Source organism: Alosa pseudoharengus, unplaced genomic scaffold (genome assembly GCF_046254945.1).
Source record: "Alosa pseudoharengus isolate Yale_2024_CS ecotype anadromous, Long Island Sound unplaced genomic scaffold, YU_APseudo_1.1 YU_APseudo_1.1_scf_11, whole genome shotgun sequence".
In the NCBI taxonomy this organism is placed as follows: Eukaryota; Metazoa; Chordata; class Actinopteri; order Clupeiformes; family Clupeidae; genus Alosa; species Alosa pseudoharengus.
The window spans coordinates 31,301,510-31,320,641 of record NW_027468576.1 but is presented as its reverse complement, the minus strand read 5'-3'; the positions used below and the strand labels follow the sequence as shown (position 1 = coordinate 31,320,641).

The 19,132-nt window shown below is 44.7% G+C and overlaps 1 protein-coding gene across 4 annotated transcripts; it reads right to left on the bottom strand.

The window, feature by feature from the left end:
* Window positions 1-1,543: 1,543 nt before the first annotated feature.
* On the bottom strand, window positions 1,544-17,327 carry sap130a (Sin3A-associated protein a). Of its 4 annotated transcripts, none has more exons than XM_076278865.1 (21): window positions 17,266-17,327; window positions 16,210-16,361; window positions 15,757-16,025; window positions 15,351-15,518; window positions 14,924-15,032; window positions 14,111-14,235; window positions 13,497-13,624; window positions 11,443-11,593; window positions 11,232-11,316; window positions 10,603-10,707; window positions 10,349-10,490; window positions 9,764-9,882; window positions 9,199-9,483; window positions 8,768-8,945; window positions 6,899-7,000; window positions 6,093-6,475; window positions 5,498-5,758; window positions 5,029-5,154; window positions 4,715-4,818; window positions 4,380-4,493; window positions 1,544-3,457 (listed from the first exon to the last, which is right to left on the bottom strand). In XM_076278865.1, exons 2-21 carry the CDS (start codon window positions 16,334-16,336, stop codon window positions 3,299-3,301), a joined length of 3,240 nt encoding a protein of 1,079 aa, XP_076134980.1. In that variant the 5' UTR covers window positions 16,337-16,361; window positions 17,266-17,327; the 3' UTR covers window positions 1,544-3,298. The 4 variants fall into 4 exon arrangements, with proteins under 4 accessions (XP_076134980.1, XP_076134981.1, XP_076134982.1 ...); XM_076278866.1 differs by having other exon boundaries at window positions 16,222-16,361; XM_076278867.1 differs by having other exon boundaries at window positions 15,757-16,022; window positions 16,222-16,361.
* Window positions 17,328-19,132: the final 1,805 nt, after the last annotated feature.

The window sequence follows — 19,132 nt, the reverse complement described above, 5'->3', positions numbered from 1 at the left end:
CTCTTCTCACCCTCATAAAACATGTTTTGTGATGAAACATATTGTTCTCAGGTTGTTTCCAGCTGGGTTAGGTATTGGGCACTTTAAATACTCGTCTCTTCCATAAATGTCAGCACAGAGGAAAGGTTAGCAGCACCTCCAACACAAGGTGTGGTTGGAAAGATTCCCTTGTTTGTTGACAGTAATGTAATTCTTCTGACCTTGGAATTACACTGATTTTCACTTGTGGTTTTCAATGGACGTGATAACCCTCAATGACAAATAGCCAGGTTAACACAGACTGCTTCTCAATTCTCAACTGCGAGATTTCCAAGAGGCGTAAGGATCAGTGATATTACTGAAATTAAACTGAAATTGGTACATCAAACTCCTCCAAAAGCCTTTCAGCAAACACATCTTTTAAATGTGTTGTTTACTCAATTCCAAATAAAATAGATGAGCCTATTGTTTAACACAGATGTCATCAGCACAACCATCGGTTGTGATGAACAGCACTGTTATGTAGGCCTACTCTTCTGTCTGTCGTCCTCATATTAAGCCTGCCTCATGCTGGATAAACAGTCTTGATTGGTTCCTGGGTTTTTGGTGATTTGAAAATCGGTCTCATTGGGAAGGTCTCCAGATGGACATGCAGAGCAATTTCAAATGTGCTAACAGGTTCAGTGGTTCATCCAGGCTAATTGACAATGTATGGGTCTTGCTAACACACCCAGTAACAATCACGCCCAGATAAGAAATTGATTATAATTCTTGAATATCTACCGTTGCTTAGTCTGATGCGCTAAATATTCAATTAAAGAATTTTTCTTAAGACCTTCCTGTGTCTTTTCCTTTTTAATTAATAACCAGAATAATCTACAATCGAAATAACTTAGAAAGCAGAATTCAAGCACTTGTTTCTTTTCTTGAATGGTTTAAACTAGGCCTACCCCAATCTAGAAGACTGAAAAAAAGTTCACCCATACCTTCATCATTCCACCCTGCCGCACGAGGTTCACCGCTAATGGCAGTTCCCGACCTCTTCTATCGTGCACAGGGCCAGCACTCCACTCAACTCTGTCCACCACGCCTTATTAAGTAAGCTTTTTATCTTAAACTCGCCCAAACAGCACTGGAGCTCTACTGATGATCAACCAAACTGCTCTGCTTCTATGCACCACCCAGGAACAAAGACCTGGGACCCAGAAACAGTTTGGTAGAACAAATACGTCCCCCTCTCCAAAAAATAGAATAAAATCTGTGTCAAGTTTTGATCCAGAAATTCGCCCACTGTGATAACCTTTTCGTATATGGCACTAAAGCAGAGAACCACCTGCCTCCCACAGCAAAGAGAATGCATCTTGATGTATTGGGGCCATCTCCAAGGACGAAGTAAATATTTGTATTTTTTCTGTCCAGTCCGAGGTGCTCAAAAAATGACTGTATGCTACTTTCTCTTGTGTAAATATGAGATGCAAGACAAGGAATCCAAGCCCAAGCAACCACTTACCAAATGTCTTATCAAGTTCTATGCACCATAAAAAAAACTGCAGTTGGTGGCATAAATGTACAGTATTTTACTGCATAAGCACATAATAATATACAGACATGAAGGAAATGTACAAAATGGAGCCTCTTTTTTTCACCAGGCTCTTTTCAACACACATACTTCAGCGCGTACAACTTGCAAAACAAGAGCCACATCTATGGAGCACAGCTAACTGTCTCTGCATACAAAAAACTAAACATATTCCAAAAAAGCCTAAGAGTGTACAGTCACTTTTCATTTACACAACAATCTGTTTCAATGTATTTTTAAGTTGTTATTTTTTTTCTTACTTTCTTTAAACATAAATCTTCAAAAATTCTCACATTCTTTTTATTACACAAGTACATCGCATTTCAAGTACATCTGTCAAGCAGTGTTGTACTCTTCGCAAATTGCTCCATGATGCTCTCCAGGCAGGCTAGATATTTTAAACAGCATCCTCCCCTTGCAAAACAAACAAATAATTAACAAACAAACAAAAAACAGTAAAAAAAAAAAAAAAAAACACACACACACACTAGCATCACTAAATGGGTGTTTGGAGAGGGCCGGTGTATGTTCATTAATTTCTGTCCAGCACACAGTCGACCTGTAAGGACTGGTGTAGTAACGAGACATGGATGAGCGTGAACAAGTGTGCAGACAAGCCCACACGTCTACATGGCCTTTAAAACAAACGAGACAACAAAAAAAACAAAAACAAAAAAAACAAATAAAAATCACACAGACGTGCTTCTCATGTATAAAACACACAGAACACTCATTATGTCCTAGGTATACTTTGATAATTGAAGGCACCAAAACCATGAAAAGGGCACTATTAGGTTTAGTGTCTGTCACCCTCATTTAGTATACAGTTCTTTGACTTGTGAGTGTGTGTAACAAATGGGGATGAGAAGGAGGAAAAGTGTGTTTGTGTGTGAGTGTGTGTAAAAGCATGGATGCCCAGGACAGCTTTGTCTTGGCTTCTTAGAGAACATCCTTACCAGTGCTCAGGCCAATGCAGATTCAGCTGGATCATTTCTGAGTGGAAAGTCATCAACTGCCACGCGTGATTTTAAGGTTGATGATTACAAACTGGCCTCTGCAAACTAAAACAGCCTCCGAGAAGACGTGTCATTAAAGGCCAAATGGACAGACTTGTAGCTAATCAAAACTGTATGGCCAACAGTATAGTCTCACACACACACACACACACACACACACACACACACACACACACACACACACACAGACACACAGACACACAGACACACAGACACACAGACACACAGACACACACTTCAATGAACTCCAGAACTCAAACTGAGAATTTAAAAGGTGATGGGGGAAACACTGTCAGCTATTGATGATGACCATTCTCAGTTGGATCTAATCTCAGGTAACCCATCAAAAGAAGGAAATTCAAGGCCCCATATTCATTCTTTAACTAAAGTGAGGGGAAACTGCACAGGACAGAGAGGATAAACCACATTAAGACAGTCACGGTCTCATCTGTGAGTTAACCTAGAGTGTATGACTATCGCTGAGGGTGGTTGATTGTGTGGAAACTACAATATAGATCGGACAATAGCTGAAGGGTTTGCATTCTTGTGTGTGTTTGTGAATGTGTGCATGTGTTGGGGATTAAGTCTTTAGGCCCTCAGGAGGGAGGTAAGGAGAATGCAGGGATGAGGAGGATGAGTCTTTAGGTCTTTAAGTCCCTCACAAGGAGGTAGAGGGGACATTTCTGGGGAGGAGAGGGAAGGGGGGGGGAGGTTGGTGGAGTCTCTAGGCCCTCTCCTTGCGCTTGAGCTTGGAGCTCTTCTTGGTGGTGCCGTTCTTGTTGAGCAGTTTCAGCACACGCTCCTTGTGGTCCAGCACCTTCATCATGGTGTCCCGCGCCTCCGTCACCTGGTCCATCACTAGCTTGCAGCGCTGCATGTTACCCTGGCAACGACAAGGCAAGAGGCGTGATCAGAGCAAAGCATGCTGGGATGGTGTCAAGTTTCTGATGCACCCTTGAAATAAGTTTGACATGGATAGTGTGTAGAAATGACTGATATGGGTAATGTGCAGGAGCTACTGTTTAACATGGGTAGTGTGCAGTGGCAGCTGCTGGCTTCCAAAGTAGCATTGGAAGGTGTGAGCACCTTTGATCAGGGTCTACTGGAAGAAATAACTATTTAACCCAAAAAACAAAACACATACAAGAAATGTAGTATCAAAAACACCCACCCGAGTAGACCTCCACTTTCCCCCTCTTCAGTGCCTGCTTCTATCCAGTACTCCCTCACTTGTCTTGCTCCTATCCATCTATTTAAAGGTTCTCCAAGTCTTGTTACGTGGTGCCTAAGCTAGATCATTCTTTTGTCACATACAGCAAGCATCTCCTCACCATCCGCTAGCTGCCCGTCCCCTGAATACCCTGTAAAAAAAAACCGTGGCACCTCTGGTGCCTCCAAAAACAGCCTGGTCCAGCCTCGACCATGAAACATAACAAACTCTTCTAGCCAATCACCGACGAGATGCGCGATCATGACAGTTTCAGCACGGGAGGAAGAGGAAGGAGGGGTGAGCTAACTCTGTTTTGTTTGAAACGTCAACAGAAGTGACGTCAACCAACCGTGCTTAGAGAACCTTTAAGGCTCATGTTTTCATGACATCCAAGACTGATAGGGACTTAGACATATTGTGTCTAAAAAGCAAATTGTCATATGTTGCTGTCATTAATGTTGAATTGTTTAAGTGTTAGTTCAAATGTATGTACATTTATTTAATTTCCCTTTTGAAAGTTTAGGAAGGACGGTCATTCCTTTCCTTAATGGACAAGCCACTTCTGTAGTGCGTGTGTGTGTGTGTGTGTGTGTACCTGTATGAGTTCATTGATGCGGTGCAGCTCGTCGTCGGCTCCTGCCCTCTTCTTTGGGATGAGGCCCTCTTGCAGACTGGTCAGCCGGCTGTACACATCGTGCTCTAGACTTGACTGTTGACACACAAGTGAGAACATCCGTATCATTTCAACATTTGACGTAACCACTCCATCTTGGTATCACGGACTAATTTGTTATGAACAGATTCTTCACACTTCCCCCACTAGCAAGCTTTGAATATTCTTCACGAAGCACAGCATGCAACTCCCTTTTATGCATTTATGAGTTCAATAGCTCTGAGTAAGGCCCCAGTGTCGTGCCAGGTGTTGCTTACCAGCTGCATGAGCTGAGCAGCACACAGGTGGATCTTCCAGCCCTGGGCTCTGCACACAACGCCCCTCTGATTGGCCATGTCCTGCAGAGAACCTTTCTTCTCCTCTGCAACACAAACAAGGCAAAGACCATGTCAGCACAACAGCTCAATCGTTACCTTTGTGCTCATAAACAACTCCAAATCACGCCAAACTCCGTCTGTAGGTTTGCTCTATTCAACTTCATTTTAACCATGTACAACTGGGGGAAAAAAAAATACTTGGCAAGTCTTTTAGATTTTAGAATAGAATACAGCTGTGTTGCTAGGATACTGACCTTTGACCCGGATGTCGCTGTACCTCTGGAAGTGGTGGTAGGCGGCTCTCCAGGGGTTGCGGTAGTGGCTCAGCAGAGTGATGGGGGGTCGGATGCGTTTGGGCACGTAGCGTACCCCCTCCTCGTCTGAGTAAAAATGACAACCAGTCAGTGTGACATTTACGGAAGCGATACACAAGCTGTGACTATAACTGATGAGCTGACCGGGAGGTCAGATGTTCCTTCCCGTTTCCAGTTTTTCACTTTCATAAATGCTACATGATGACAATGAAGAGCTCCTTGGTCATTAGCAGATTTATTTTGATTCAAGACTTTTATTGTGCATAGATCCTGCCCCTCTCCCTACATTTAAAAAACAAAAACAAATCATCTAGTATAATAGTCTTTATCGGACATGCTTTAAGCCAACAGTACATGTACCATGTACAACTCTCTTGCTGAAATGATGACGGTCTCTGTCAGGACTTACCCACATACTCCCTGGGCGGGGACTCGTGTCGGTCCGAGCGGCTGCCCATGGTCCTGCCCCCGATCTTCTCCTCGTCGGTGCTGTTGGTCTCCATCATCTCGCTCTCCTCCGTGGAGATGACGTGCTGTTGCTTGCGGGGCTTCTTGCGCGGGGAGGCCCCCGGTAGCAGGTCCCCGGGCTGGGAGGGAGCGCTCAGCGTGGCCGGCGCTTGGGAGGAGGAGAGGGCCGGAGCAGGGCCTGGCGTGGACGTCACACCGGCCACTGATGGAGGGAGACAGAGAGAGAGAGAGAGAGAGACAGAGACACAGAGAGACAGAGAGACAGAGAGACAGAGAGAGACAGAGAGAGAGAGAGAGAAAGAAAGAAAGAAAGAAAAAAAAAAGAGACACCAAAAAGGAAGAAGGAATTGAAGAAAGATAAATTAATGAAAGAATATAAACCCGATACAGATGGGTAAGTCATAAAACAAGGAAAGGGAAAAGGGAGAAACAATGAGAGAGAGAAAACAACAAAGGCAAAACAGGTGACCCATAGAATGTCCACTCTAGCGTTAGCTCCCCTAATGATGACCAGTGGGGAAAGGGGGCTTACATACCTGGCTGTGAGGTGTCCATAGTCTCCACCTCCTGCTTGACCTTGAGCTCAGGGCAGGTGGAGCTGACGGCACACACGGCCGTGCCACTGGCCGCCGGCTGGGTGGGGGAGGCCACGGCGTTGGCCATGGAGGCCGGGACGGAGGGCGTGACCGCCATGGCCGCCGGGAGGGCGGAGAGTACCGCCGCGGGCTGGGAGGGGGGCGGGGGCACGGGCGGGGCCAGCAGCGTGGGGATGGCCTGCGATAAGTGCTGGGCCTGAGAGGGGAGGGGCTGCTGCTGCTGCTGCTGTTGCTGCTGCTCACCGGCGTGGGCGGGCAACGCCTCCACGGCAGCCATCACCGGGGGCGCCATGGCAACGTGCATGTCGGTTTTGGGCTTCACCCTGCACAAACAAACAAGGGCTTGTGAATAAAGCTCCTTTTCTTTCCATCATCATAAATAGTGCAGCATTCCGATTTTCTATTTGATCCATTCGCAACAGTTAGATTTGCATCTACAGCAGGAGAAAAATAAAAAAAAGTTATAAGCAGAGGCAAGGACTAGCATGCATGTAGAGAACTCCCAGGAGATCAAGGCTTAAAGAGACCTATGATTTTCAAGAATTAAAGAGCAAAATTGTGATGGTGTGCATGCTCATTTATGGGGGGAAAAAAAGGATCAGGAAACATACTGCCAAAGAAAACTAAAATAGACAACCCAAAACAAAACAGAAACAAAACAAACAGCCCAAACCCCCTCAGAGGTGCATTAGGCTGTGCCACCACAATGAGATGTCTAGTCATGCAGCCGGTGGTGGGAGGCTTACCCAGCCGGTCGCGGGGACCCCGCCACCCCCCTGACGGCGCTCTCCATTCGGCCGGGGCCTGGTTCCCCTGCCTGGGCCGCAAGCAGGTTCTTACGCATGGCTCTGGAAACACAGGGCCTCGGGTGAGACTGCTGCAGAGCCTGCTGGGAGCACTCTCTTGCCCAATAGGCTGCTGCCTACGTGTGTGTGTGTGTGTGTGTGTGTGTGTGTGTGTGCGCGTGTGTCCCTCTACTCTGAGGGTGGACAACTCACTCCACACAAGGCTGACACACCGAGTTCAGCGTTCTCCCCAAACACTGGTTATTATGCATTTTTATGAAAAAGCGGTCCCCGCTCATGAACTGGCACCATTCATGTTTTACTAGTTTAATCTTTGACTGGATGGACATTTATGTCCACAGGGCCTGCCAATACATTCATTATATTGCCTTCACAGGGCACTGCTTGGTCACACTTGGAAATACAAGCAAGTGAATGATGCTCAATGGCTCCTTTTCTGCATTCTTCTACAGTTGATATTAAGTTCGTACCAAACCCAAACCAAAAGCATGCACTGGGAACTTGAAGGTACTACATCTTAGTCTGATTACTAAAAAGCAAAGCCTAGGAACTTGACGGTGCAACTGCTTAGTCAGAGATGGTTGATAAAGCTAAAGTATCTTTGCCTTTGCACAGCTACGCCTACTTTGCCAAACAGGAAGAGGCAAAGTAGGCGTAGCTGTAGCCTATTCATGGGTTTCATCAGGTCCCTTGCCACAAGTGCATTAATCAAGCACGATGCAGTCTGCATTTATAATCTAGGTGCTTGATTTTATACACCTGTGGCAAGGGACCTAATGAAACCCATGAATATGGTCATTTGCTATTTCATTTCTTATAAATTATTAGTCGGCTTTTCCACGTAACAGAACAGCTTTGTATCGATGTCACATTAAACAATGCTGCAGAAACACGAAAATATGACTGTTATGATTAGGCGGCTTTTCCACGTAACAGAACAGCTTTGTATCGATGTCACATTAAACAACGCTGCAGAAACACGAAAATAAGACTGTTATGATTAGGCTATCTTTTGAGTTCCTGTTGATATGTAGTGCACGATGGGAAATAATTTATAGGAATCTAATGGCAGTCTTGTAATCAGTGACCCTGCAAGATCCCTAGTCGTTGCAAAATCATAGTCTTTGACTAGTCTGTGACGTAAAAACTCGATGACTTGTCTTTTGATGCCAGAGGGTCTGAGACTGTAGTCTTTCAGTGTAAAGCGGGCTTAAGCCTGATAACGAAAGAAAGGAATCTCTGGTCAGGATATTTTGCAGAATCCATTGTGATCATTTTAGTATGCACAGCTTCCTCCCATCCTGTGCAGCGATGTCAAATGAATTCCACCGTGTGCTTGGAGAGCACAGTGGAGCGTCCACTCGGCCCTGTGGCGGTGTAATGACTGTAATTTGTCTAGCCCTGATGGCCCCTGTCTAGAGTTTTGGATTTGCACTTTCCCACAGAGCGCTGCGGCACTTCATCCTCTCCCTCTGAAGGGGGCCGTGGCCCCTCAACTGCACTCAACTTAACCAGCAGCACTAATGAAGATCTCCATCTCCCCTTGTCTCAGAGGCAGCACTGTGGCCTATTCTGATTCTAGTCTAGCCTTAGATGAAGTGCAATAGTGTGACTAAGCCTAATGGGAACAGAATATGGGGGTCTGTGAGTTCCTCTACAAGGACACTGACATTTTTGTGCCTTGAGATATTCATGTTTGGTGTCCTAAAGCTCTTATGCTATTGATAGAGAGCCTATCCTTCGGTTTGCACAGATGACAGAATGGCTGATGCTACTCAGATTCTTCGCTCTGTTGAGCGGCACACTCACCCCTCGTTGGCGGGCTTCTTGCGGAGGATGCTGGGCCTGGGGGAGGAGCCAAGCGTGGGCGCCCCCGAAACCGCGCCCTGGGGGTGGGTCTGCACCACGGTGGTGACGGGCTGGGTGGCGCCAAACGTGCTGCCGATGGGGTTGGTGACGAAGGTAGAGCTGTCAGCCAGGACCACACCTAGAATGGAGACACAGGTGAATGGAGAGTGTCAGGTGAAACTTCAAAAACAGAGCTAAGTGTGTTTTTTTTACATTGAGTAAAACACAACGCCGTTGGCACAGTGACCTTGATATCCATTTAACCTCCATCTGCCATGAAACATCACCCCCAAATAAAGAGCATTATAACTCCACACTCCTGGCCATAATAAAATCTCCCTTCAACAGAATTCTCAACACAAAATCAATAATCCAATCATCTGGCGTCTTACCTGATGGTTTTGCCTCTGGCTGTGGCTGCTGCGTTGCTATTGGTGCTTGCTGGATGCCCTGTGTGCTGATTGGCGCGGTGGCGTGCAGTCCCTGCACTCCGATGGGCGCTGGCTGGATGCCCTGGGCGGCCATGGATGCGGGCTGGATGCTCTGGGTGCTGATCTGGGCCGACTGCAGGCCGATGCGGTCCACGGCCATCAGCTGCATGGGGTTGAGGTGTACAGTGGTGGCCACGCCGACGCCAGCCTGTGTGGGCAGGGCCGAGCTTGGGGCCTGGGGGGTGACTGGGGAGAAAAGAGAAGCACAGGTCACAGGTCATGGCTGCTTTGTGAATCGCGGATGGTGATGGAAAATTACCAAACATCTCTCTCTCACACACACACACACACCCCAAGCGGTTTCCTTTAGAAGACTTGATGGCTCCAAAGCAATCGATTTCTAATTAGTTTACACTTACACATAGTACAACTGATATTATTTGTGTCCAAGTTAATTTGATTAGGTGACATCCAGCACCTGGTAGATTACGTAGATGGTTAAAGGGCTCTTCTCTTGACCACATACCTGGATATTGGCGGATGGTGGACACAGAGCTGGTGATGGGAGTGTAGGTGTGTGTCAGAGGGTACGGAGACGACGAGTAGGTGGGCAGAAAGTACTGGAACTGCACAGGCACAGAGGGCCTGGGAGCACACAGGGAGCGAAAAGAACATCACGCTTCAGATTATGGCCATGCAGCCTAAACTTAAATAAAAGCTCTCAAGAAAGACTAGAAAATCCAGAAGCCATCACAATGTCTAAACACACTGCAAAAAAAAAAGCTTAAAATCAAGTGAAGTATTTATTTTTCTAATATGACATTTTTGCACTTGATTTAAGTTTTTTTTGCCTTGTACTAAGTGAAAATCTTCTTGTTCTATTGGCAAATCTTGCCAGATAATTATGCTTATTTTAAGTAGTATTTCCACAAAACAAAAAACTTTCACTTGCAAGATTTGCCAACAGAACAAGACGATTTTCACTTAGAACAAGGTCAAGTTTCAGATTAAGGCTATAATTGTTTAAAAGATGCTCTCAAGAAAGACTGGAAAATCCAGAAGCCATCACAATGTCTAAATATACTGGGGATAATAAAAAAAAAGGGCATACCTGTTGTCACTGCGTGGCTCCATGGCAACAGGATTGGGAGAGGAGCGATGGCCGGGAATGGGGATGAGGTTGGCCCTCTCGCCGGGGTAGTCGGCCTGGATACGGGGGGAGGTGTGAGCGATGGGCTGGGGCACCACTTTGGCTACAAACAAAAGTGAGAAAAATCATTTCGTTTTTCAATGTTTGGTATACACTTTTTTATTGAGGGGGATTTAGACTGAAGTAAACCTTTGGGAGATGTGACCGATACTCACCCACAGGGATGGCAGAGGTGGTGACCGCAGTGGCATGAGAGGAGTGAGAGGGCATCGTCATGGTGACAATGGTGCTGCTGGTCATCTGCGTGTGTGGAACAGAGCCTAGTAGAGGAACCGAAGCATGAACATGAACACACACACACACACACACACACACACAGGAAGAATCGTCACACTGACTCGTGAATTACTGAATCGTCACAAGCACCAGCAACTGTAACAGTTGAGAGGTTTTGTAGCTCTAGATCAGTGTTTCTCAATTTTTCCACTTAACCAATTTAACAAAAACTCACGGACCACCTAGCTAAAAAACAAGACCTACTTCAACATTACACAATCGGCCTACTCACTGAACCACCTTGATTATTGTCTTTGCACCTTGCTTATTGTGTCAGACTAGGATTCATATGATTTAAACTGGCATACATAGGCAGTGTTGCAGAACTGTTTGGATTCACATACAAGTTGGTTCAATATTGCTCATCTATATTATATTTTACCACGTCTTCTCACGGACCACTTGGGATAGCTTGCGGACCACACTTTGAGAAACACTGCTCTAGATATGCACAGTGAAGCATGTGCATTCATTCTCAAGGGCCTTACAAGACATCATCATCCCTCACCTGGAGAGGTTGTTGATGGCACAGTGTTGGTGGCCAGAATTGGAGCCACTGTTGCAGCAGGAGTCACCGTGCTAAAAATAGGCTTCTGCAGAGAGGTGTTAAAAAACACACACACACACAAGGCACACAATAAATACACATAGAAAGGTGCAATGAGAGTAAGAAAAGAAAGTAGGAAATAACTGAAGAAACTATTGGGTGAATCACTAACCTGAGTCACAGTGTGTGGGGGCTGTGGTTTTTGGGCTCCGATGGCAGGGTGTGAAGGCAGGGTGATGCGGGTGGCCGTGTCTCGCGGCGTAGCCGGTCTCTGGATGCTGATGGTAGCCGGAGGGGGCTGGTGAATGGTCAGTCCTGGTCGCCTGAAGAAGGGGTAGAAAAACACCACGGTCATACTACTATCAAACACCAGAGGTGCTTTCAAATTTGGCAAACAGTAGCGAATGTTCGTGGTGAACATGTTTTCTTTGTTACATTTGTTAAGTTACGATTTGGTGTTAACATTCCATTGGAACGGTAATTGCATTGTTGCCTTCGTCAAACTCAGGTCCAGTTCCACTGTATGTTCGCTAGGGCTGTAACGATTTACGATTCGAAACCGAAATCGCGACATTCATATCCACGATACTGTGTCGCGGTGTGAAAAGGCAGAATCGCGACACACCCTTTTTAGTGTTTCACGCAGTGCTTTGCAGCTTATGCGGCCGCAAAAGCAACCCACAACTCCCGCTTTACTTATCGGTAGCCTACGTTGTCCAAAAACAAATAATAATTTCATACCTCTCCTTGCTTTCATTGTAGACTATGTGTGCAACTTTACCAAACAGTATAGAAGTAAACCCCCTCTCCTTGCCCTGCTCTCTCTCGCGCTCCCTCCCTCTCACTCTCCCTCCCTCCCTCTCCTGCTCAATGAACGCGCGCGACTTAAATAAAACATTCACAATCGTGAAAGCAAGGACGCATAGACGACTAGCTAAATTACTATTAAATCCGCTTAGCATCATTAGCATGCTGCACATATTTGTTTAAAACTCTTGCATTGAAGTTGACTGATCATCTCAATACCAACGTTTCCCAAAAGGGCCTGTCCCTAGGAGAACAAGTATTACCTTGAAACTTAAACACACATGGGGAAACTGAACAGTCCAATCAGTAGACTATGATAGGCTAAGCTATATGCTACTTTGTTTACAATATTTCCAGGCTTCAACCAGACAGCTGAATTAAACAGGTAGAGTTGTAATAAAAAATAGTAGGCCTAGGCTATAGGCTAATCTGCATAAAGTGTGCTGTCATAAATATATCAGTCCTTCAGAAAAAATTTTTTATATCAGGATATAAAATAATAGATATATTATATTGTAATCCTCTGTTTCTGTGTTCTAAGGGAGGCTATTAAAATATTATTTAATAAAATGTCTACCCCCCCCCCCCCAAAAAAAAAAAAAAAAAAAAAAAATCGAGATTCATATCGAACCGTGGGTCAAAAATCGTGATACAAACCGAATCGTGAGGTTGGTGTATCGTTACAGCCCTAATGTTCGCAGAGAACTACCTCCTCAGACTGTTTGCCGAAAACTCAAGGCTAACGGAAAACTGATTGCAAACGTTTGCCTACGAATTCGAACGCACCTCTGTTGTAACAGTAAAGAACCTCAACATAGTCAATTCACACTGTCAATCACTGAAAAAAGACAGCTACATTACAATGAAATTCTCTAGACTGCAGACTATGTGATAGCTTTACAAAGGTCCTTGTGATAAAATAACTGAAGTACCCTTTTAGGTGAGCTCCATATGCACCACCACAATCATAAAGCATAACACAAATTCTAAAACTGATAGTCACGGTCCTTGATTGTGATAGACTGAATCACGTTTGATGCCGTTGTAAAATGCAGCATAAACATACACCTTGACCCCATTTCGTTCTATATTACTGTGCTACCATAACTTGATACAAGTTAAAGTAGCTGCGTCTCGACGTTGCTTGGCAACCATTCAGATAAAGGAGATACTGTATATTTCTTGGCGGCAGAATGATTATCTATGAATACATTGTTACTCCGCTAGCACGTCGTGCCTAACAACGCCCCTTAGCTGTTGTAGAATTGGTGTAACCTACGGCCTCTCGGGGCTTATTGCTTAAATCTATTACTCCACAATCCTTCACTGCTGCACATAAGTAACAGTGTCTTGTGCTATAAAAGCAACACATTTTATATCTGATAAGGACCTCCGTTGAACACTAGACAGAAAGCTCACCCATGGACCATGTCTGTGGTGCTGTGTGTGACCACGGGGCTGATGACGGGAGACTGGGTCCTAGCAGCTGAGATGGGGGCCACCACCGTGGGCAGCACAGCCGTGGAGGTGGTCACCACTGGCCGCGACTGTGGAGGCAAGCAAAGGTCAAGCCAAACAAGCAAACCATATAAAGCTAGGGCCCCAATTAATACACTGTTTCTAGCTCTATACACCAAAACAACACACATGAAAGCTGGGGTATGAAAAGATCAGGTCAGACAAAACATTCCACAAAAGTCATAGCATTACAAAGTAAAGTACTTATATACATACATACATTATTTATTTATATTTATATATATATATATATATATATATATATATATATATATATATATATATATATATATATATATATACACATATACATACACACACATACATATATCTATATAACAAATAACACACACATATATCTATATATATATATATATATATATATATAACAAATGTCAATGCATACAACTGAAGTATGCCATCAGAAAGTGAGAAAAGCACTACAAGCCATACACTGTGTAATGTGCATGCATAGAGTTCTTTTCTCTCTATGCTGACAGGGACCATGTACTCACCTGGATGGGCTGGTGGATGATGTGCTGGAGAGCAGTTGGCTGGCCGGGCCCTGCACTGGCTCCGGAGGCTGGCCTCAGCACCGTGGGGCCTTTGGTGCTCGACATGACCGCTGCTGCAGCAGCTCCTAAAAGACACAGTAAACAACCTCTTTAATAAACAGAGTAATGCTGTAATAAAAAAAGTAATGCAAAACAAATTTATGGGGCACTCCCCTACATAGTTGGGCACATCTGACTGACAAGCCTGAGCTTGCTAACCTGACTCTCGCCAGATGAATTTCGTTCCGCTTAGCTCCGCCTAGCTTCACTCACATCCATCTGGGACCTCTTCCATTGAGAGTGATTTCTGCAACCGATTTTATGGTACAGCCAATCAGGACGCAGGGCGGGAGTTTCATAGATGTGACATAGCGTAGAAGCGACTGTGAGACTGTTATCAGCGTCACGGGTTGGCTTCGACGTGAGTGGTTGAAGTAGCACGTCAATAGATGACGGACAAGTGGCTTATTCAATCATATGCAAGCATTTTTTGATTAGGCCCAGCCTTCTGAAGCAACACTCCAATGGATTGGTCCCAGATGGATGAGTGGAGCTAGGCGGAACTAAATTCATCTGGCGAGAGTCAGGTTATGAGCTTGCAGCCTTGGAACAACTTTTCAACATCTTTTCAACACTAGCACAAAGGTTTCACTGACACAACAATCCCTGTAAACCCTGTTTGTAAATTTTGATTTACGAAAGCCACTCTTGACAATTGCAGACAAGGCTCCCTGATTGCCAGGGAGTGGATTAGCAGGAACAGGTGTAACTGACCTCTTGGCAGGTGGGAGGTGAAGGTGTGTGGAGGGGCAGCAGATGAACCGATCTGCAGGGCTGGGGTGCTGCTTCGGATGATCAGGTGGTGCAGATTGCTGGAGTGGCCCTGGGATTAACACAAACATCCATTAAGAATAGAGCAAGACATTACCCCTCAGTGAAACATTGCATTAGTAGCGAAAATAAGCTATACATCATACCTACATATCATTTATTTTTTATCATAATATCATTTACAATCTCGAAAATATTGGGTTGTTCCATCAAACCCTGAGAGAAGAATCCACTGGCAAATTAGACTGAGCATTTGAATAAAACACAACAATCAATCGGTTTGCGAGGCAACAGAAGGAAGAACCAAAAACTAGTTTCTGTGCTTGAGGTTTTAGACATCAGACAACTTTGATGATCATCAAAAGCCTACCTGCTGTCCACTGATGGTTGCCACAGGGATGGAGGAGGTGGGGGCAATGCTGTTCTCTGGGGTGACAGCAATGTGAGTGGGCACTTTGGGGGGCACGGTGAGGTGCCCTTGGACAGCTGTTGGAGCTGGTGCTATGAGACGGCTGGGCATGGGTGACTTCATAGCAGCCTATGACGTATAATGACATGTAAACAACCAGACTGGGTAATACAACTAGCAGTAATACGACTACAACACACAAACGTATTTTTTGACCCTGTACACATACATCCAAAAAACACTGTGGCTCACTACATGAGTTCTGTCCAGCTTTTACATTCTATACTGAAAAGCTATGTGACCAAATACACCATGTACAGCTCCCACTTCTGATGGAAGGCTGAGGGTTTTGGAGGAGAGCTCCTACCTTCACAGGTCCCTCTGGGAAGGTGGGTGGCTGGCCCTGGGGCAGATGCACCGGTGGGCCAGGCACAGAGACAGGCGGGCTGGGCTGGATGGGCACATGCTGGGGCATCGTGGGAGGCTGCCCCAAGGACTGCACTTGTGGGTAGGGCCTCACCACCACAGGCTCCTGCTTGTCATCACGGATTGGCAACGCCCCTCCAGTGCTACTGCCACTGTTTGGTGGATGGTCTTGGGCATGGTCAGTATCTCGACTGCCCTCATCATCACCTGCTGCAAAGAAGTGGTTCAGTCTCACTCATATAATCACCATACTGGACTGGGTATTGTATAGCATTATCAAATGCCTGTCTGCCTACCCTTCTCGCCACCTCTACCTTTTCAACCCATTGTCAGTTAAGGCTTTAAAATATTACAGGTGTGATTGTGTAGAAACTAGTGGAGTTAAAATACAAACCACGACGCCCACCTGGCTGGCTCCCAGGCTGATTCCCTACAGCGAGGCTGGTGTTTCCTCCAGGTGCCTGGCCTTGCCCTATAGCTGCGGAGGGCAACGCCGTCCTTGGAAACTGCTGAGAACTCATCTTCCTGCTAAACAACAACGTTAACCTGCAGAAACAGTGGAGAATCATTGTATGTTCAATGCCAGCAGTTAACGTAGGGTGGATTCCAGCAAAACCGTGAGAAGTTAAGCTGGAAACATGGTATACTGTACTACAGGGGTGTCCTGTAAGCAACGCTAACTGTAGGATATTACCAAGGCTTTTTCGATCAAGCCCCCTCGAAAGGGGAAGAGAGTTTCAGATCAAACACATAAATTCACACATATCCCGCATCCAGAAACAACATGTAATAATTTTCGGCAACGAAACACAGGAAGGTAACGGTTATAGTTAACCTATGCTGACAGTCGAGGGAAACGTTGTCGTTGACGTTAACCCAGCACAGTTACTTTAGCATCTCCAGTTATAAGACAAACGGATGTAACGTTGCTGCAAAGAACATACTCAATATTCCGAGCAATACATTAAACACATCTGAATCAAGATTGACGGGCGATTGCATGACAGTATCACAGCAATATTTCTTGAGGTAGCGCTGAAGCTAGCCAGTTAACTTAGCTCGCCGAACACGTCAAGCAATGCTATGCGAAGACTACTGAGGTAAGAACTAGTAACTTAACAACAAGCTAAGCAACATGAAACCAAAGGCATTCCTGAACTTGTATGCAATCGGAAAACAAGCGAAGCGATTATTTCGGGTAAAGCAACATTCGGACCTCTCATAGTAGCAGAACTGAGAACTACTCCGTCGACCAACATTTTTCCAGCTTGGCTAATGTTAGCCAAACTCGCTAACAATAGCTAGCTAGCTACCGCACTATGCCATAATGCATTTCTCGTGCACAGAGTTAAACTTATCGCTTGTTCCGTAGAAAAGATAGTAATCGATTAATACAAAGGTTGTAAAAAAGGCTTGTGGTGGCGCAAATATATTGAAAAAATGTAAGTACCGTTGAGTTAGTCACTCTCCATTCGTCTTTTTAGTCAACACATAAACCGGAAGAATGCTGACTCCTCCACAAAGCCCTCTCATATTATGGCCAATCACAGACCAGAACGGCTAAGCAACCAACCAATTATTATTCGTGTTCTTGTGGGCGCTAAGGGATATTTGGTCCCTTGGACCCAATCACTTTCAGGCTCCTCAATGGCATCCAATGACACCCTAAACTGGATACGTGCCCGTTACGACTGTACAGTTCAGTTTCAGACTGGAATCAACAACACAGTTCAACGAAAGACATTTCAGAAAAACATTTCACTTTTCAAAACTGTACGATCGAATCCGGTATGTGCATCAGCATAATAAGCCTAATCTTTTTTTATAAAATGATTCGTTAATTTCCTAAATGAATGCCTAACTACAAACATGTTTCTCGTGCGTATTACCAGAGACTTTATAGCGGCTGTGGTATTATACACAATGTATTGTAGTAGCAGCTATTTGGTTCAACTAGAAGCTAAACTGATTTCGATTTGGTACGACTACAAAGTAATAGCATATTTTCGTCCAGGATACATGAACGTACAAAGCCTTCCCAAATAAAAATGAAATAGGCATACAAATCCAGTAGATGGCAGTCATACTTCGAGTACAAGTGGAAGTCTTTAACTGGAGTTGTGAGTCTTGAGTCTTTCTTAGCAACTTATGGCTGGCCCAGAAATAGCAAACTTCTATTTCTATCACTAGAGTAGCCTATGTCTAATCTATCATTAGCTTTTATGTAATTGACTATATTTAAATGAAAATAAAAATACACTACAGCACACTATAATATAATACAATTAATATAATATGTATAATATATAATACATAGGCTATAATACTTTCAGTCTATGTTGCGTTTACATTTATATAGGCCTATGCTCACACACACACACACACACAGTGGATGTTTAATAAGCAGTGTTCAACTGTTCAAAGCTTTCCCCCCTCATATTTTGGTCCACACTGGTTTGGAAAATTAGGATTAAGACTAGATTTAATTGTGGATTTTCTGATTTGACACCTTGCATTTTACCTCTAGCAAACAAATCCTTTTATTCCATAAACTGAAACGCAAGTTGGCCTCCCATGTTACGTGCACATGGAGGATGAAGGCCCCTGTTTCCAAAAATACCTCACGGTGCAATTGTGTGATTGTTGGTAGACATGGGGATCAAGGAAACAAATGTTTCCGGTTTCCTGTTTGGCTCCAGTCCAGACTTCATTCCAGGGGGCTTTACCAATATTTATACAAGGAATTCCAACCAAACCCGGTCGGAGATCCACTCCTGTGGGTCTCTGCATTCCATTAGTGGACTATGATGACTCTGGATAATGGGACAAAGGCTATGCCCTGGCCTGGTTGAACTCTTGCCGCATTACTCCATACTGGCCGGTACTACACGAATGGTGGTGAGAACAGAGGCTACATCTGCATGTCCAAACTCTTACATCTGACTTTACATAGAAAAAGATCTGCCGTGTTTGCACTTGATCAAAGAAAAGTAAACAGTTATATGGTGAAATATGGGAGTTGTACCTGGTGACATAAATGGTATGGGAGTCATACCTATAGGGATCGGTATTGCAAAACCTTTTCTTGTGAAATTTCAAATTCCGAGAAGTTCCTTTTTTGTTTTCAACCTGTATCACCATGATGCATTTCAGATAACACAGACAAACTTTGACAAGCCACCTTTGACAACTGTCATGGGTAATTCATTATTTGTCCAAGCATTGTGAAACCTGCTTCAGTTTTGTCCTGTTTTGTCCTCCAAGCTGATCTTACCTGAGAGATGGAATGTACATAAACATGGTTGAGTGAATGAAGT